The 20,280-nt window shown below is 40.9% G+C and overlaps 3 protein-coding genes across 4 annotated transcripts in view; 1 reads left to right on the plus strand and 2 right to left on the minus strand.

Moving 5' to 3' along the window:
- Positions 1 to 262: 262 nt before the first annotated feature.
- On the minus strand, positions 263 to 4,167 carry zbtb24 (zinc finger and BTB domain containing 24). Its single transcript, XM_062440615.1, has 6 exons — positions 3,235 to 4,167; positions 2,845 to 3,012; positions 2,444 to 2,527; positions 2,277 to 2,360; positions 2,078 to 2,159; positions 263 to 1,729 (listed from the first exon to the last, which is right to left on the minus strand). Exons 1-6 carry the CDS (start codon positions 4,103 to 4,105, stop codon positions 838 to 840), a joined length of 2,181 nt encoding a protein of 726 aa, XP_062296599.1. The 5' UTR covers positions 4,106 to 4,167; the 3' UTR covers positions 263 to 837.
- Positions 4,168 to 5,090: 923 nt separating this feature from the next.
- ddo (D-aspartate oxidase) lies at positions 5,091 to 8,970 on the plus strand. Its single transcript, XM_062440632.1, has 5 exons — positions 5,091 to 5,697; positions 6,965 to 7,159; positions 7,344 to 7,452; positions 7,544 to 7,720; positions 7,934 to 8,970. The coding sequence occupies exons 2-5, from the start codon at positions 6,988 to 6,990 to the stop codon at positions 8,490 to 8,492; spliced, it is 1,017 nt and encodes a 338-aa protein (XP_062296616.1). The 5' UTR covers positions 5,091 to 5,697; positions 6,965 to 6,987; the 3' UTR covers positions 8,493 to 8,970.
- A 376-nt stretch (positions 8,971 to 9,346) lies between these two features.
- The window catches only part of sash1b (SAM and SH3 domain containing 1b), a 50,982-nt gene continuing 40,048 nt past the window's right edge, over positions 9,347 to 20,280 (minus strand). For both annotated transcript variants that reach the window (XM_062440601.1, XM_062440602.1), the window contains exons 5-18: positions 18,396 to 18,436; positions 17,948 to 18,034; positions 17,678 to 17,790; positions 17,170 to 17,271; positions 15,880 to 16,015; positions 14,838 to 15,241; positions 14,458 to 14,532; positions 14,209 to 14,349; positions 13,981 to 14,113; positions 13,487 to 13,656; positions 13,190 to 13,396; positions 12,510 to 12,660; positions 11,897 to 12,028; positions 9,347 to 10,510 (exon numbers count right to left, since the gene is read on the minus strand). In XM_062440601.1, coding sequence (XP_062296585.1) covers positions 9,711 to 10,510; positions 11,897 to 12,028; positions 12,510 to 12,660; positions 13,190 to 13,396; positions 13,487 to 13,656; positions 13,981 to 14,113; positions 14,209 to 14,349; positions 14,458 to 14,532; positions 14,838 to 15,241; positions 15,880 to 16,015; positions 17,170 to 17,271; positions 17,678 to 17,790; positions 17,948 to 18,034; positions 18,396 to 18,436 — 2,692 coding nt within the window. In that variant the 3' untranslated portion in view covers positions 9,347 to 9,710. The remainder of the gene's footprint in view (positions 10,511 to 11,896; positions 12,029 to 12,509; positions 12,661 to 13,189; positions 13,397 to 13,486; positions 13,657 to 13,980; positions 14,114 to 14,208; positions 14,350 to 14,457; positions 14,533 to 14,837; positions 15,242 to 15,879; positions 16,016 to 17,169; positions 17,272 to 17,677; positions 17,791 to 17,947; positions 18,035 to 18,395; positions 18,437 to 20,280) is intronic.

Raw genomic sequence — 20,280 nt, forward strand, 5'->3', positions numbered from 1 at the left:
AACCGGCGAGTAAATCGTCGTTTCAGCATCAGTAAAGTGTGAAAATCAACAGGCGCTTAAAACCAGTGTGACAAAGTAAAATCCATCATAGTCAACATTTAGCTTTTTGCCTTTCAGACACTTATGAGAAGCTCTGACATTTACAATTTGAGAGTTAGCTGTCAAAAGGCCTCTTTACTGCAAACTTTGACTAAATTAACATTATGCTTTCCAAAATGTTGACGATTGCATGTCATTCCCCTCTGTCTCCCCCTGTTTCCTGTTGGCCTCTGTCTCCCCCTGTTTCCTGTTGGCCTCTATGCCAGCTACTTCCAAATAAAGGTAAAAAAAATCCCCCCAAAAAATCTTTTAAAAAAAAAATCACAGTACAGTAACACCAACATTTTTCAACCGTAAATGTCCTGCTTAGTGAATTTTTTATTCAGATTTAAGGGATCAAAGTTTAAAATGAATATTGGCCAATACATAAGATTTTTGTAACTCTCCAATATCATTATTGATTGTTGAGGTTTTTTTTTTATACCAAAAACATGATTGTGACTGTCTAGCAGGTGACTCCCAAATCCTGAAGCACAGAGCACAAAGTTTTAAAATGACACCTTGAACATGAAAAGAAAGTCTCTGTGTTGACATAGTCAGCAGAAAAGAGGAAATGATTGTGGTTTGCCTTGAAAATGGTCGACAGAAAACTTAAATTTGCAGAATATTCAATAAATTACCTTTTATACTTGTTCCTTTAAAAAACATTCTCACTTTGTAATGTGATAATATTTGTCCATTACATCATTATGAATGTGTACTATAGCAGCATTATCATTTTTGGACTTCAGTGAGCCATCAGCTCTCCTGCGGCAGTCCGGTGGTGTACAGGTACGAGACGGTTCCCGCCTGGATCTGGAAGGCGTGACCCTGGATGTGGTGGCTGGAGATCTGCTCGCTGGTTTGACTGATGGAGATGGGCTGGCTGCTCTGGCTGCTGATATGAATGGCCTGGCTGTGTTGCTCCCTGCCCGCTTGTCCCTGAGACGTCCCGGGCTCCTGACTGACGGCCAGCTGCTGGATCGGCTGGTGCATCACCTGCAGCTGCTGGACAGGTCTCTGCGCGATCTGGAGGGGCTGCGGGGGACCGTGGTGGGCCTGTAGATGCTCCATGGCCTCTTTACTCAAAGTGATGACATGCATCTGCTCAGGCTGGTGTGTCATCTGTCCCTCCAACATACTGATAGTCTGAATCTGAGGGGTCTGGTCCACAACGCCGCCCTGAGTGACCAGAGCCACATTCTGCACGTGTCCTGTCGGCTGCGTGAGGAGCGTGAGTCTAGATTGAGCAGATTCTGCCGGCTCTGCCTCTGTGGTGATGATGCTGATCTCCTGCTCCTGACCCGGGACAAAATTAATGTTGTCCACGTCTCCCGTCACCACCAGCTGGATCTCCTGTTCGGAACTCGGGGGCAGCTGGTACTGCTGGAGCTGCAGGATGTTACGCACCTCCTCCTGAGGTGCAGCGGAGTCTGCGGCCGCTGCATCTGATGAGGCCTCTGATGTTGCGGCTCTCTCCTTGTTGTGGGTGTTGGTGTGTGTTTTCAGATTGTCCAGACGGGTGAACGAAAGGCTGCAGAAGGAGCAAGTGAAGGGTTTCTTCCCTGAGTGGGAGGCGACATGCCTTCGTCTGGCGCTGGGGTCTGAGAAGGACTTGTTGCAGATGCTACAATCATACGGCTTCTCACCTCTGCAAAAGTAGAGTTATAATTTCATTGGATACAAGTTTAAGAGTATATCTTGTATTTGATTAGCCTCTTTTAATACTTTATATTTAATGTTTTGTGAAACACATTGTATCGCATCTTTTTGTATGAAATATGCTTTAAGAATAAAGTTTTATCACCATTTTATATTCCAATAAGAACTCTCAGATCCATTGTTTTATTTTCTAAGGTATGCAACAATAAATCTGTTGTGGTTTTCTTTCTTTTTTTTTTATCCTGTCTTATTTTTTTTTAAAGAAATAAAGTCCTATCTTTGTACTTTAAATCAGACTTTTAAATTAAAGCTGCTAAGACATAAATATATTTCTCACTTGTGAATTCTGATGTGAGTCTGCAGTGTGCTTTTGGCTGTGAAACACTTTCCACAGATCTCACATGTGAAAGGCTTCTCACCTGTTAAAACATAAAAAATCAAAGGTTAGATGTTCCTTACACAGTGATATTAAAAGTTTTAACACATCAGACATTATTCACAGAACTGTTGAAGCTGTTTTTAGCTTTAGTTTTTACCTGTATGAGTCCTCAGGTGCTTCTTCAGCTGAGCAGTATCCATAAACTTGTGGTGACACTGAGCACACTCTGGTAATGATTTGCCTTACAGAATAAAGCAAACATTAATCAGCCTTTACAGTGAATACATTAGAATGACATTGCTTTTCAAGTAATGTGACTCTTACCTGTGTGAACTCTGTAATGACTTTTAAGTTGCCTCTTCTGAGTGAAGGTCTTTTCACATTTATCACAGCTGAAGGATTTGTCTTCTACAGGACGGAGGTAAAAGAAAAATCATTTTCATTAGAGCAAAAGCAACAGAACACTGAATCTACAGACTTTTAAAACATATAGCTTATACAGTTTCATACAGTTTCTCAATGATATCCAAATGTGACTGCACCGATTCAGCCTGCAAGATTTAACTTGAGGCCTTAGAGAAAATGTCCAAATTAAAGCTTAAAAAATAAGAAATGATCTACAAAAAAGAATAATCCACTCATAATTTGAACATAGTGATCACTGCTAAAGCGAAGAGCAACATCAGCATCAACATGAGAAAAACTGCCATATTATTAGATATTACCTTCATGCAGGTTCATGTGTTCTTGCAGGGAGTGTTTGGTGGCGAGAGCTTTGGAGCAGATGGTACAAACAAACGGTTTCTCTCCGGTGTGCATGCGCTGGTGAACCAGCAGAGTGTGTTTCTGGGTAAAACCCTTTCCACAGACCGGGCATCGGAAAGGCTTCTCTCCTGGACAGAAATTAGGAAAGTATAATGAGGTGTAGTGCTACATGGGCTGATGCAGTGTCACCTGTCTCATGAGTGTCTCTTAACAGATTTAAATATCAGTGATGGACGCTATTTGTTTCTTAATTAAATCCTTGTCAGTCCTAAGTAAAAATGTATGTCTTTATCCAACAAACCTTTAATCCTTCCTTCTCTTATCTGTAAGACACCACAGTGGATGATTACCTGTATGAGTCCTTCGGTGAATCTTTAAAAAGAGGTGGTTTTTGAACACTTTGCCGCAGTCCTCACATCTTGCTTCTGTGTTGGGGTATTTCCTCTTCCTGCCTCTCTTCCCAAGCTCTTTCCTGTCTGCTGTGTCACTGCACACCTTGTAGCCTTTGTATTTCAGCGGTGGTTTGATTTTGCGTTTGCTCTGCCGGCTGCGGAGTGTGTTATCATCTGCATCGTCTATAGGTAGCAGCTCAGTGTCTCCATCACTGCAATCCACATCTCCAGACTGGCCGTCCTCTGTGCGCTCACATGCTGTACTTTTCCCCTCCGCCTCTGCTACAGCCACGTTCTCATTTTTCTTCGGTCGTCCTCTTTTGCGTTTTGACTTATCTGGCACCTCGGCTTTGTCTGTCTTTATCTCCTCACCTGTAACCCCTGCAGCAGGATGTGTGAGTTCAGTGAGCACTTTGACAAGGTCGCTAACCTGCATGAGCTGGGCAGTGGCCAGGAGCTGCTCCGTGGCGCACTTCTCCACAGACACCTGGGCGCTGTAGATGAACTCCAGCACCGCCGCAAACATCTCAGCTGCCATACCTTTCAGCTGGTAGACAGACTGACTGATCTGATCTTTTGCTGTGAACATGAGGGAGAAGTACTCGCTGCTCGCTGCCAGCAGGGCTTTGTGCGCCTTGAAGTGTACGTCGTCCACAACTAGAGTGATGTCACACAACAAGTCCTTCTTCCTGAGCTTGTTGAATTTGCTCAGGATGCTCTGCTCGTGTGAATCTGAATGAAGGACCATCAATGATGAGGTTGTGGTTTTCTGAGACATCTTCCTCACAAAAAAATCCCTTCTGTACCTGAAGGCAAAGAAAGACTTCATCAAAACGCAAGACTGAGTGAGAAGAGCACAGGCACCTTTGTCCTCTGTGCAACAGTGAATATTTAATTACAATACAATTTACTTTTATTTAACTACCTAATCAATGTAGGGCTGCACCTAACTATTATTTTCAGTATTGATTACCTTCGCAATTCATCTCAATTAAAGGAATTGTTGTCAAAAATGGCCAATCACTGTTTCCCAAAACCCAAGGTGAAGCCCTGGGACTTTGAAAGTTGGTGAGACAAAACAAGCAATTTGAAGACATCACTGAGCTGTGAAATAGTGGATATCATCTCATTTAGTTGACTAAATGCTTAATTGAAAAAATAATCAATAATGAAATCCCTGCTATATATAACATGTCATAAAGCTTCCCTTATAATTTTCAAATTCAACATGTTAAATGTGGTTTAACATGTTATTAAAGAAAATATGGTGTTTTTCATTAATAAAATACTTAAATGATTAAATCATGATCAAAACTGACGATCAGATAGTTTCAGCACTAATATTATGCAGATAAACATCTTCCATAACAAGTGTTTATCAGGTGTTTTGACCTGTCTACCCACAATAATATTAAGTTAACCTGAAGTGACTATTTGTACTGAAAGATGTCTGCAGCTCAATTTTATGTAGTGATGTGAGCAACTTGAATGTTAGCAAAAACGAGCTACATCGTCTCAAACAATGCTTCCGCCTCTAGCAAGAAACAGGTCACGACTAACAGCAGCAGCAAAGCGTACCACTGAAATAATGCGTTAAACGAACTAAATTTCAGAGGCATGTGTGTTAGTGACAGGACCCAAAGTGCCTGATAGTAATTTAAAACAGTACTGAGCTGTTAGGACCTTACTTACCTTCTTTACTGTGGCTGGGCTCAGGGCGAACAGTTTATCGCGAGAGGTGTGGTGTGGCGTTGACGAGATTCACGCTCAGTTGGACTTGCTGTGACGCACTTGGATTGACGCTCTGCTGTGATTGGTTGTTACTCTCGGTTTACAGAACATAGAATATCTGACCGACAGAACTTTAAAAACATTCAATTTTATTGATTCTTTGTATACAGCTGCCGCGCGTTCTTTTGGAATGTCCAGAGGCCCGTCGGTTGCCTGGCAGCGAAACTACCAATCGCAGTAGCGTTCCGACACTTGGATATTCTGTGGTGGCCCTTTAATTACACTGACTGTGGGGCGGCTGATGATTTGTAGATCTACGGTTTTATTGGCACTGAAATAAACATTTGACTGTAGGAATAATTATATACAGTCAATGCAAGAATCCTGCATGTACACCATCTGTAAACGAACGGCAAAATGTGCCATATTTCTTTCAGTGGACTGTTATTCTTAAATTGACCTTGCTAAGTAGGCCTTTCTTTAGGACCTGCACGTCCTACACGTAGTGTTAAACCACGGTGCGCAGAAGAAGTAAACATCTACTGTGCTGTGTGTTTCGTCTTCTGATAAATATTTAACAGCTGCATCTCGTCCTCGATTGCAGACAGTCCCAGCACTGCCGTCCTGTGTACTGTTTTAATGAAGGGCAGTTTTCTGTCTGCAGTGTAGAGAAAGTAACTCTCATAACAGGTGGGTTGAGCTGTTTTTCTTATCAGTAGAAAACTGCTGGGAAAATATGCAAACATATGGTAGATTTGCTTCACTTACCAACCGAAAAACAATGTTAATCTATTGAGTGGCTGGTGTAACTTGAACATAGATATTTGGCTGATGGACAAAAAAAAAGTTAATTTTGCACTCTGCTCCTTTAAAAGTAAAAGTCCTGCAAACCTATTACATAAGTATGTTTGTATTACAGTAAAAGTAGTGGTTTGGTTTGGTGATTTTATTTCAACTTGGTTTTACGTATCTTGTCTTTTATCGACTTTATTTATTTATTTATTTTTCTTTTATTCTTGTATCTTGTTTTCTTGGGGCCGTTCTTCTTATTTTGTCCTTTTAGTCTGACCACTGTCGTCACTTTGTCTAACATGTTCTTGTCCTGTACTGTCCGTCTGTGGGCGTAACAACATGACATGACTCACTCACTGTAAAACAAATTTACCTAAGGGTACAATAAATTGTCTGAATCTGAATCACTGACTGATATTATATATGACATCCTTGGATTATTAATAGTCAAGCATCAGTGTCAGAGCAGCATGTTACTGTTGTAGCTGCTGGAGGTGGAGCTAGTTTACACTACTTTATATACAGTTATATAGTTTAGTATGGTTCCCAACAGGGTCGATTTTAGACCCTTTTTAGGGGGGCTCTAGCACCCCAAAATTTGATCTCAGCACCCCTAAAAATGAATAAATTACTATTGTATTTTTAAAAATACTTGCAGGGCATTGTATGTCAAATTCTCATGAGCTGAGCCCCCCTAAAGGTCTGATCCTACAATCGCCCCTGGTTCCCAACCTAGGGGTCAAGCCCCTCCAAAGGGTCAGCAGATAAATCTAAGGGGTTGTGAGATAATTGAGAGAGGAAAGAAGAAAAAACAAAGTTCTGCTACACAAATCTTTTTTCAGTTTTTGGACTTTTCCTCTAATCTTTAATTTTGAAATATTATAATATATCCCCATTCACTTAAATTAACATGGTCTCTAGATAAAAGCACTACATTTAGCATAAAAGAAAACATCAAAGCACACAAGGTTTCCTACAGCTGGTTGAATCTGTAATACATAATGACTTATTGCTACATTTATGACACCTCCTTGGACTTACATGGGGCTTTGTCTTGTTGATCCTTGGACCGTGTCATAAGTTACTATGTTAAGACTACAGGTTGTGGATTAACTTTTGTATCAAAGGTTGTCTTGCAGCAACTAACACAACTCTCCACTTCCAGTTGGAGACGCAGGCCTGTCCAGGATGAAAAGCGTCAGGGTTGTAGTGGTTGGAGCCGGTGTGATCGGCTTCTCCACCGCTGTCTGCATCGCAGAGGCTCTTCCTTTCTGCTCGGTTACTGTCCTCGCTGAGACGTTCAGCCCAAACACCACCAGTGATGGAGCTGCTGGGATCCTGTTTGCTGCAGAGTTTCCAGGTAAGCAACAACCTCTCAGAAAATGCATGACATTAGCTAGTAGTGAATTTTCCAAATGCTGAATGCAGACATGCAGAATCAAAGCATGTAAATGCATAATCTAGTCCTACTTTTAATGCAAAAACACACTTAACATTCATTTTGCTTGTTGTAAATGACTGATTTTACTGTATTTCTCTATCAGATATTCCCTTGGAAAGACAAAAACGCTGGTTCAAGGACAGCTTTGATCACCTTTTGGCCATTGCTGTGTCTGAACAATCACCAGATGCTGGAGTAATGCTGAGCTCAGGGTAACAGGTGTTATGAGACCTACTGCTATTCAGCCAGGTCGCTATTAAAATCTCTTTTCATCTTGTGACTTTATCTTTTTTTCCTTTGCAGTTGGCAAATATTCAAGGAGATTCCCGCCAAAAAGAAGCCCTTCTGGTCAGAGTTTGTGATCGGTTTTCGATCTATGACTGACCGTGAACTGAAACGGTTTCCGGATCACAAGTTTGGCCAGGCATTCACCACCTTAAAATGTGAATGTTCCAGTTACCTGCCGTGGCTCGAGAAAAGGTTTGTCCTCTAAACTCTCGTTGTCAAAGGTCATTTTTATTTTTTATTTTTCAAATTCCAGAGAGCTAAATAATTTACAGGAAATTACAGATCAATATGTGTTTTAATCCACCGAGTGAGAGGTGAGTTGGATGTGCACTGTACAGTGTATAATCTGAATGACAAATAAAATCTGTCTTATCTTATCTAAATTCAAACACCTGTTTTCTAAAGGTTCAGGAAAGCTGGAGGTAAAGTGGAGCAGAGGAAAGTCAATAATCTTCAGGAATTAAGCAACAGCTTTGATATAATTGTCAACTGCTCCGGTCTGGGCTCCAAAATGCTGGTGGGTGACACCGAAGTGTACTCAGTCAGAGGCCAGGTCCTCAAGGTGGAGGCTCCCTGGCTGCAGCACTTCATCAGAGATGGAGACGGAAAGACCTACATCTACCCCGGCACACAAAGCATCACTATAGGTGGCACGAGGCAGGAGGGGGACTGGCGACTACAGGTAGACGAAGGAGACACGAAGGGCATCCTGGAGCGCTGCAGCAGGCTGGAGCCGTCGCTCAGCAAAGGCAAAGTTATCAGCACGTGGGTCGGTCTGAGGCCGAGCAGGAAGAACCCAAGGGTGGAGAGGGAGGTGGTTCAGCTGCGCAACTGTCGGGTGCCTGTGGTCCACAACTATGGCCACGGGGGCTGGGGAGTCACCCTGGCCTGGGGTACAGGCCTGGATGCTCTGGGGCTGGTCAGGCAGTGCCTTCATGAAATGCCTCTGCAGGCGAAACTGTGAATAAATTCTGCCCCTAAATCCTTTGTTTAAGTGGTGCTAATAACAATTTACTTTAAATAATAGTAGAAAGGTGCAAATTAACACACACTAAAGTGAGAATGTGAAGTGATATTTTAAACACTAAAAGAAAAAGTATTTATGCAAAATCATTTTGAATTTCATGGTACTTCCATAAACTGCTAATGGTGGCGAACAATCTTTTAGGAGATAATGTCATAATAAATCCTGCTGTTTTTTTTAAATTTCTATCATCTGGTGCCAATCACAGTTACCTTTGACTACAGAGATCTACTGCTGGAGATATAAACTGAAAGTAGATGGGTAATCAACAGCCTTGTTAGCATTTTTACAATGTATATAGAAATTATTTAACATATTTAACATTAATTAACAATAAAACACTGTACATTATTTAAATGTGAGACCATTTTAATTTACTGTTATGAAACTGAAATAAACAGACAAAGCAACTGTAAAATTTTCTGTCAACTCTATACATAAAATGCACTTAGAAAAGATATTGAGTTACAGTAAATGCAGCGATGGATAATGTATTAATAAAGGCTTTGTTTGATTTCAGATAAAGGAGCGCTCACTGCTGAACACTGCAGCTTGTGTAACTGTTGGACTGTGACCAGGTCTAGGGCAGAGACAGACTACAGACTAGTTCAGCTGAATGGAGAATATCTGGACTGTTTCATACTGGACCAAACTTGACCAGGATTCAGTTCTGTGTACATAGATAGGTCATTAAAATATAAACATGATGGATCACTGTATAAACTGAGGGGGAGTTTCCTGAATTAGTATTCTTCATGCTTGTTGAAATGAAGGTTTAGAGAGAAAAAAGGAAGCTTTGTTCAGTGTAATTCACATTTGAAACTATTAAAAAAAAGACAGCACATGAAATTAAATATACAGTACATACATACATTTAAACCTATTTTATAACTGCATTAAAAGTGCACCACTGCTACAGTTACTCCTCACATTGATGGCACACTACAGTATTTTGGAGTCTTTGAAAACCCATGGTTACATTTTCAGAAATCATTGGTTAAAAACAGTCAGTATTTCAAAGATTATGAAAAAAAAAGATTAATTTAAAATGGTTATTATTCGACAGCAGCAATTAAAAACTGTACTGTGGCACTTTCCTGTAACTTTTAAGCCAATACCTTTTTCAAAAAATAGCTTGAGATCAATACTCTGCAGTCTTTATTCCACCAGGGATCCCAGATTCACTGATTTAATGGACGTCTTCTTGTTTCTGTTCATTCTCAGCCGTCGGGCTTCCAAATTGGCTGAAATTGCACGACCGCTCTTCTCCCCAGAAGAGGTGTTGCCTGTACAGTCGTGCCTGCAGGCGGCTTCTGTTGTGAAGGGGTCTTTGTAGGAGTTTGATACAGAAAGTGTAGCTACAGGATGATTGGAGCTTTCTGCTGGAAGTGTGGCGGGCAGCTTGACGTATGTGCTTTGTGTTGTCTCAGCTTGTTTAAAGCTGCTGGCATCGCTCGTGTCTGTGTTCAACGTGCTGCGCACAGCATCTAATGGTGCAGTGGAAGACTGACAGGACGTTAATGTGACGTCAAAATGTTTCTGTAGCTTTAATGGGTGCTGCTTTCTCTCCTCGTTCTTGCCCCTGGCAGTGAGATTCCAGTCTTTAGGGTTGAGAGGTTTTCTGCTCTGCTCTTTGTGAAGGGCTGTCAGGGAGAAGCACCGCCTCCGCAGCCCCGGAGCTGAGTTTCTTCTCAACTCAGTGCAGCTCCGACTTCTAGCAATACCGCCACTGGGAAGATGACCTTTTGCTGGGCTTGAGAGATTTAAGCTGCTCTTAGGAGTTCTTAGTGATGGTGGGATACAGGGGAGGAATCCTGGTTTACTGGGCTGTAAAGTCTTACTAGGTCTGGTGGAGGTGAGGGTCAGGGGGAGGGCAGGGTACTCTGGGGACGGGAGGTGGCTTGACTCGAAACCGGAGGAGGACCTGCTCATGGATGAAGATGTCTTTTTGTCCCTTCCTGAAATAAACAAGTGCAGTGTGTGCAGATCATGTAGATGCCAGTGAGGTTGGACATGTATTCCACTAAAACAGAGCAGCAGCGGTTGTAGCGCCCAAGAAGAGAAGAGGTTCGAAACAAAAAAAAATAATGCAATAAAAATGAATGACGAATGAAAAGAAAAGAAGCAAGCAGTCAAGTCTGGTGAAGCATGGAGCAATTTATTCCTCACGCTCAACCATGACAGAAGCACACTTCAGAAAATGCTGAGACTTCAGACCTTAAACCTGCAACACTTCTGTCAGCGTTAAAATGAGTTTAACTTTCACTTTTAATCATGTTAAACCATCGTAAAAGGTTGTCCTACTGTAAGTCTGCATTTTAGTGCATTTACAATTATACAAAATTCAACTTCTTTTTTTCTTTTTTTTTTACAAGTATAATTATATTATTTAGTAAATATTTTAATTGTTCTGCATGTAGCAGTTTCAGGCACATAATAAAATATTGTGCAACATTATATTTTACTGGACTAAAAAAATATACACACAAAACAGCAACATCTTAAGAGATACACTGTACAGGTGTGGCTGATCTGACATTTTTTTTCTCTAAACACGTAACCTTTTGACATTCACAAGAGCCCTCATTTACAATAAGTACAACTCTTCACATTTGAACAATGTTTAGACTTCAGCCATACCAAATTATAACCACAATAAGAATGATATAGCTATGAATAAAGCAAGCATTCACAGTAAATATGTATTGCGAATACTGAGAACTATTTTAATCTAGAGTTTGTTTAAACACTCTTGTCACACATTGGTTTATAACAGTCACCATTTTCTGCAAACGCAAAAACCACCACACAACTCACAACGGCAGATCTATTTGTGAGTACACCTACAAGCGGCTCCACATATAGATTGTTCGTGTTTGTTTTTTGTATTTTTTAAATGTCGCTGCTCTGTTAAACATGATAGTAAATGAACTTTCTAGTCCCACAAAAATAATAATAATAGTAGAGAACCTTGTGTTATCTCTCTCTTTTTTCTTTTTTTTTTAAAACTACATTGAGAATCTGGTTAAGAAAGGCAATGTAATGTCAATTCTCAAAAGCACTAAACAGACAAAAAAAGTGACTGCAAAAATGTTTGAGTCAGTGATGCAGAAACAGAAGAAGGTATGACTTGAGGAAAAAGATGCTTGGAGAAAAAAAAAAAGAGCTTCAGAAGTAAATGAGACGAGTCTTTCCAGAAGAGCGTGAAAACTGAAATTTGGCGGCTTGGAATGCTCAAGCATCAAGGACTGAAGACCACATATGTATTCCTAGTGAAGGATGAGGCAGCAGAGGGGCAGAAGAGGAGGAGGACAGTATTCACAGGTGACTCAGGCTCTCATTACCGTTCTCCAGGTTCTCATTGCTCTCGTAGCAGCCTGAATCCCGTGGGGAGTCTCCCATAAGGCCACGCCTGTCCAGGAGCAGCTTCTCCTGTGAGCCTCCGGACTGACTGCTGCGCTCTGGGTCGCTGCTACCTGCAATGCACAACACCGCCAACAGGGGGCAGACTGTCACATAATATGATCTCAAAAACAAGCACTGCTGGGGAACTGTGTGAGATGGATGGAGGTAAACATAATGGAATTTAAAAAAAAGTATTCATCATGTTATGAGAAGGTGTCTAAAAATGTGTGACAGACAGACAGTATGTCTAACACCTGCACTGACCGAGAAACAGCAGCTGCAAGTCGACACTACCACAGATATAAACAGCATATAGGTGGTTGACAGATTATGGTAATTGGTTTCAACCTACATTGATGTGAACATCAGTTGCAGGATTGATCTTTTCCATTACGTGCTTTGACGTTATATTTTCCTTATCCATATATTTTTTTAAATACTACTGTTACTAAATCTATCAGGTGCATATCTGCATGTTCACTCATATCTGAGAGTGTTTCTGTGTTTCTTGTGTCTTGTTTAATGCTCTAACTCTCTGTTTACCCAACCCACCATCATACTCCTGCAGCAGCTCCACAGCGGTGAGCAGCACAGCCCTGTGCTGGGGGTCCCTGATGTTCAGCTCGTCCAGGTCCTCCTCCTCTAGCAACTTGAATGTGTCCAGATCCTCGTAACCGTTAAAAAGGAAAGTGGGAAGATGCTCCTGTGGAGAGTCGAGGATGAGGATGGATAACACACAAACAGATCAGTGGTAATCCTTAATTTTACAATGCACACTTAGATTAATTCAAAAGTAGTTTGAGGTGTAGATGATGAATAAGCATGATATACTAATAACTGCAATTCAAATTTCTGCTATTCATATTTTATTATTACTAGTATTTTGTCTATATTTTGTACAAACTGTCTCAAAAATGTACCATTTAGAAACACAGTAGCATTGAAAAGTTTGGATGTGCTTTTCATCAATTTCATTCATTCTCACTCAAGAGAATGGGAAGGTGTATCCATACTTTTGACTGGTACTTTACATGTAAAGCTCACTAGTATTCTTTTTACTGTATTTTTTTGTATCTAAATTTCATGGAAAACATTCATGAAATAAAATGTTACTCTCTTAAGAAAAAAGTGGGACTTTCTAGTCAAGTTTCTAAATTCCTACAACATACGTAATGAGCTACACTCTCCACCTGTGTGTGGAAAGATTTCGATCATGTGGTGAGTTTCATTACTTTGAGGTTGATGCGATCGAGGAGCTCCTCCACAGAGGTGGGTTTGGGTTGCCGGGCCTTCCTCCTCCTGCGTGTCTTTTTGGGCTTCACCTCCTCTTCATTCAGGACGTCCACATAAATGAACTTGAAGGTGCCCACTTTACCTTTGAGCATGCCCATCCACGTACCCATCGGCGGCTTACTGATGATATCGATGACATCCCCACTCTGCAAAACACAACCAGTAAAAAAAGTTTGAATTTCTTGGATGATAAACAGATTTTTAACATTTTGTGTGATGGATTATTGTGGCCGTACCTTTAGTTTGAGGGAGTCTGTGTCATAGGGACTGGGGGTGAAGTCAGTGTGAACGAGGGCGCGTCCACAGAAAGGTCCGCGGTAAGGCAGCTCATCCTCTTCCCCGTCCTCAGACTTCACACTCTCTCTGTTGCTGTTGGAGGAGTCAGTCGTGCCCACCGTCTGACCACCTGCACAAACCGCAGAAGAAGAATGAGCCACTTCAAGACTACACGGGTTTGTTAGCATTGGACAAATATTTTTTTACGTCTTTTAATCTGATTGAAGTTCCAGATGTTAGGCAGTTTTTGACAGAGTTGACTTACTGTCACAGTGACACTTATTGACACAGTGAGACCAGAAAGTTTAGACTATCTGAAAGGCGTTTTATGGTCCTTGAAACATTTGTCTGATAAACCCCACATCTGGTGTTCTAAGGCTGAGTTAAAACAAACACAGAGTTATTTGCAAGTACACCCAGATCTGGCACACATATGCTGCAAACACAGACTTACTCATGGAACTTTGTCCGCTCAGGGAACTCCTCAGGCTTTCCACAGACCCTCCAGGTTTCAGCTTAGGTTTCTCCAAAGAGTCAGAGTCCGTGTGAGGTGAGTGAGGGCTGCTGGATATACGGTCTGGGCTCGACTAGGATGCAGAGGAAGAATAAAAAAAGATGCTTACATACAGTATATTCAGCACAATCTACATCTGAAACATAGATCAATGTTTCTTAAACATACCTGTTCAGAGAGAGAACAGTGGTATCTCTTGGATATGTGTTTTCTCATTGTTTCTCTCACAGATTTGACTTTTTTCCCGAGAGAAATACGAGATGTCTGTGGAGACTTAACAGGATTTCTCAAATCATCTCCATCTTTGTTCTAATTTACAAGCACAGAGAGAAAAAAATGGAGGCAAATAAGTAAACAAGGACAGACTTTTCTTTTGATTCAGTGCTGTGAAATTCAGAAGAAATGACAGTTACATACTGTGTTATCACCATCCGAGATGACTGGGTGCATTGGGCGGTTGGCCAGATCAAATCCTCCAAAGCTGCAGGCTCTCTGAAACCAAAAAATAGGACATTAATAAGCAGCAATAGAGAAATGCAGGATTTATTGGGGATGTCTTTGGACTTAAATACGTTTTTGTGGAGCATGCATTTAGCCATCATCTAATGAAATGCTCTCAACATTCAGCTGTAACTCATCAGTGTCTCATTAAGTCAAGTGTCAGTTTTTGTTGAGGATATTTGGTGGCAAATGCAAACATTTTCTTAGAGTAGCTTGCAGAAAGCTGACTGGTACCAGTTTAAAAATAAATCACGGGCCAAACAACTGTCTTTATACAAAGGCTCCTCTGTACTCACCCCATGGTGGCTGAGTGGGCTGAGGCTCCGGTGACGAAGCTCTCCATCCGTCACCGAACGAGCAAGTTTGGGTTCCTCATCATTGCAGCCGCCGTCTGTTTCAAAAAAGGAGGAGCCGCTGCCTTCGCCTGCCTCTATCACCTCCGCCGCTACATTTGTCTCCTGGTGAACTGGGCTGGCACTCGACTTGTTAAAGGCATTGAAGATCTTCTGGCTGCTGCAGGTGTCCAGGCTGCTGGAGGAGGGGGAGGTGGTCAAGCTGTCAGAGTCCCTGTCGTAGATGAGCTGCTCCTGCAGAACTGAGGCCAGAAAGTCCACGGGGCAAACTGCTGGCTTCTTCTGCACATCTGAGTACAGCGAGCCGCTGGCATCTCCACAGTGAAGCCCATCTACACTCAGGCTTTCTGGGTGGGTAAATAGAAGGGAATGGAGGAAGGTTAACAGGTAATGCAATGTCAAAAGAAAAGAATATTAATTTAGACTTGCATATGTTCAGCAATTATAGATATCATGAATAGATGCACAAACTGTAATCTACAGGCCAAACACAGAATACTACTTTTATGTTTGTCAAGTGTAATCATGCTGAAAAATATCAGCCAAACAAACAAAAGGCAATGATATTATCTTAAAATCATATAGTATATTTGCACAGACTGTACAACTAGTGAAAACATATGTTAAATACTGTAATTCTCCTTTACATGCTTAGTCCAACTGTAATTAAATCTGTCAAAATGACAGACACAAAGATATTTTCTCTAGACTCTACGTCACATTCAGCATTGTGCTGTCCCAGGTGCAACATTTTCTCCTGACACACAGTAATGTGTTTGTTCAATTGTGTAAACACCTGCTGGTTTTTACACCTCGGCTGCAAATATAGTGAAATACCCATGAACTTGCCCCACGTTTTTTTTTTTAACATCACGTAGCAGACAGGGGGGACAGGGCAGAGTAGATATTGCTACAATGACTTTAAAAACTATGATTGCAAATGCCCTTTGGCTTTTGAGATAAGGTCTGATAGTGCTTTAAGTACCATCTGCTCCGGGCCTCTTAGACTCGTCAATTTTGATCAGCTTCTTCTTCACCTTCCGGGTTGAATTGACCAGTTTATGGAGTCTCCTGAATGTCACAGATTCTTCTTGTTCATTGTCTGACAGGTCACAAGGCTGCTAGAAAGAAAGAAAGAACGACAGAATAACATTTAGTTTTGCCACACAGCTTCACAGTTATGATAACATAACACTACATACAACATAGCACCATTCATAGTATATTGGCAGCAGTTATTGCTATTGTGTTAGATATGACACGCTTTATTATGCAATACCGACTTATCTTTCAATAGTTTACCTACATTTCTACACTTTTAGATTCTGAGTCAACTTGTGTGAAAATAAAAAGGTGTGCAAGTTGTGTACATGCTGCAGGTGGTGCTGAGATAGAAACTGCATGTGGCTTTGATATGAATTGGTGGTTGGAAACCACAGTGATGACGCTAATGGCCAAGCAACCAGCTGCCCCATTATATTCTCTGCCTCACAGGTTAGACAAAGCTTTCTGAACGTGGGAACATGAAGAGTTAGCAGCTTGGAAATCACCTTAACCACCAATTGAAATGATGATTACTGAAATGTCAGTGGTACATTTCATTTGAAGACTCAGGTCATAAATGTTGAGGTTTCCTTTCTGATCAAAACATGGGCGGCCAGCATGCCCCAGAATAAACATCAAAAGCCAAAATGAAACCAATTAGCAGTAACAGAATACAAGGAAATTCAATGCGAGAGAGCTGGTCTATAATTAACAAAGAAACAAGAGGGGGGATGGGGAGGGGGGGCAACAACCTTGCAATCATCACAGACATCACGCAAACTCTCAGAGAAAGAGAAAGTGAGAGGAGAACACACGCAGAGCAAAGAGAAATAGTCAGGCCATCCAGATGAATCTGAAAAATGTGCCCTGAACCTGAGCCCCCTAATCACCCCACCCATGCATAAAAGAGCTGCGGCCTGCATAACAGGGTCCTGTGCTGAATCCACCCGCTCACTACAGCACAATAGGGGGTTAGCGCTTTGACAGCAATGAATAGAAGTCCGCCCATTGCCCTGCAGTTGGGAGAGCGCCCTGAGCTGCAGGGCTTTAGAGGGGCCACGGTTCATTGCCGGGACAGGGACAGAGGGAAAGAGAGAGGCGCTGTCAACAGCTCAGCAGCCTTGGCACTGGCAGATCATAGACCCTCATGCACAACACGGTGCCTGAAGTAGTGATTCAGCATTAAAAAGCAACTAAGACGCCCTTCTTACCGGGAGCTTAAGAGACTTACATTGCAGTTGAACAACTCATTTTTGGGGGGACTGGAGGGGTCGGTCCACTCTGCCGGTTCGAACCTGCACGTGTGTTTGTTTTGTACCTCAAACTCCTTCAGCTGCAGAGAGTTTTAAAAGAAAGATGAGCCTGTTAAACATGATAGCTAGAGGATACCTTTTGTTATCTACCAGCTCGTGTGTTTATTGCATGAGCAGGATTACACACATAACCACATTATCTAAATTCTTCTGTCATTACTTTTCCATTGATTTTTGTTATGCATTTAGATATATATGCACAGATATTGATGCAACCACAAGACACCTTTGTGCACACTGTCCAGAAATATTGCTTATGACGTTTTTGGTAAATTCCCTTAATTTCCTAATTAAAAATAATGTGCTTTTAAAAAAAAACTTAAGGGATCATATTTAATGTTCAAAAGTAAGTGTGTTGAACTCATGTCAAGAAAAACAAGAAAAAACCGGCAGCGACACGTAACAGGAGGACACATGATATCATACCCGTGCCAGGGCTTCCTCTATAGAGATCATGTTCTCCTTCACCATCATCATCAGCTGGATACGCTCTTCATCACTCATGGTAATTTCACTGGCCACAAAACCGACGTCATCACCTGTCAAAGGCAAACAGCAGACGTGTCAGCTGACTGGATGAAAAACACAACCGGCTGCTCTCGGCAGGTGCATTACAGAAACTTGGAAATATGTTGATGAGCAATCTTCATGCACAGCTGGTTTTTGTGTTTTTGTATTTTTTTTGACTTAACGTACCCTTTGAAATCTGACGCATTCCTCCTTTCTGTGACTTTCGGAAACTCTGCCAAAAAGACTTGCCCTTTCTCTTTCCATCCCATTTTCCTACACAGTACAAAGACTCTGTTTAATTTAGCACACAAATACAAAAACCTAAACACACACATGCCACAGTTTTAAACTACAACATCCACATTACAGGTAAACTGTAATACTGCATGCATTACTGGAATATTATGCCCTAAATCATTCTCAAAATATAATATTCAGTTTTCAAAAGGATGTCATTGCTATTAAAGAAATATAATGGATCAAACAAACCATGCAAGTCAGCTCAAAACACTCCAAATACAAGCAAAAACCATCCTTTTTTATAGCTTAAGCAAATTAACAGCAGTATGATTCTACTTACTATAAAAACAAATAATGCATTTAATTAGGATTCATTAAAAAAAAATCAACTTACCCCCTGATCCATCGTCAGAGCTAGATTTGTGCACAGGAAACCTAAAAATCAAACAAAGTATTTACTGCATTTGAAGGTTTCAAACGGAGAAACTAACAAAAAACCTCCCTGAGCAGAACAGTACCTGTTATCCAAACTTATTTTCTTCATTTTCCCTGCTATCCCACCATCTCCCTTAACATGTCTCTCTATCGTATCCTTTTATTGCTTCAGATTAAAAAAAGGGAAGGAGGAAAAAAAAAAAGAAGAAAGAAAGAAATCACCAAAGCGCACTGTGCCTCATGACACTAGCATCATAGTAAAGGCAAATCAAAGTAGTCAAAACAGATGAAAAAGACTGGCTGCTCTTGGCTGATGAACAGAGGTCAGAGCTCTATGGCCATCGCAGGAACAATAGAGCCTTTTTCATGTCCAGCCGGGGTTTTGCGGCAGCACCAGCGCTAATGTGGCCTCTGCATTCCCTGCACACTTTCATCCCTCCCTCTTTCTCTCTTTTTCTGTCTCTGTCTCTTCATCTCTCTCCACTGTTTGTTGTTTATGCCTCTATGTCTCTTTCTCAGTCGCTCAGTAGACATTTGTTGCTGCTGTTGGATCAGTGTATCAGTTTTTTGACAACAGATAACGCAAAAATACATTTTTTGTTTGTGAATATCAAACATTAATTCAATTTAATCCAATTTTATTTATCTCAAGGCACTACATTAGCAGCCACATTGTCCACTGCTGAAGTGGCCACATTATGAAATCATGCATACAAATATTGATTGTGCATATTGTGTTATTGACTCATATCCTATCAAACTGTCAAAGCTGTCAAATTGTTTGTAATCTATCTAAAAAATGACTCTAGTTTCTATCAAGTTATATTCAGTATTGAATATATTGTTTGAATCATCAAATATTTAACAGCTGCCAAAACTTTTTGAGTGTCAAAATATCTGTACTGGTTGTCAAAAATGTTTTAAATTCCTTCAGAAGACCATGATGCAACAGGTTGAAGAGTAATACATTTGTATAAATACGACACAATTCATAAAGTATGTCAGATATTTGACTTGTGGATCATATTGTGTGTTATCGAGTGGGACATTAGCACCAATTTTCCCTCTTTGAAATTCTGCAGTTAAAAAACTGTGGGAGACAGTAAATATTTGAGATATTGTGGCATTAAAACTGATAACGTCAAATCACATTTATTTGTGTTGCTCTTTAAATCTCAAAGGGCTTGATGTGCTCCCGCTTTACCACAGTGAATAACATTAAAACACCTGAAAAACTATGAGAAGAAAACTTTTCCCACAATAAACTCATTGGGAAAAGAAACATGGAAATGTGTGCTCATTGCGGCTAAATCTTGATTTAAAGCAGTATCACAAGGTAAAAAAACTAGTTTAAACGTATTAGAGTTTGGTAAAAAATATGATGATTTTAGTCTCCAAGAAGGAAGTCTACGTGTTGCTGATGCTGGTAACCATCAGTTACCTCCAGCAGTACTATTACCCCACTAGAGGGCAGTGCACATTTCCTGTGAATACATAAATGTATGAATCTGCTATCTGCTGTGTTTCTTTCCAGCTTCTTAATAAACCCTGTCTGTTTCTAATGATTGCAAAATCCTTTGAAACATAGTTATTTCTCAGTTTTCAGGATACAGTCGTAATAAATTCAATATGTTCATAAAATCAATATGTTGCTTTTTCATTAGTCATCGTCTGAATTCCTTAATCAAATTCAGCTTTCCAATGACAAAATATGACTTATCTTTGAAATCCTTCAAAAGAAAACAATTGCAGGAAGGAAGGAAGTTTGGAGGTGACACACAGAAATGCTTCATGAAAAAAGGTGACTGGAGGGCATCAGGAAGCCGAGGAAACGCACGTGCCCA

This window comes from Scomber scombrus, chromosome 19 (genome assembly GCF_963691925.1).
Source record: "Scomber scombrus chromosome 19, fScoSco1.1, whole genome shotgun sequence".
Lineage (NCBI taxonomy): Eukaryota > Metazoa > Chordata > Actinopteri > Scombriformes > Scombridae > Scomber > Scomber scombrus.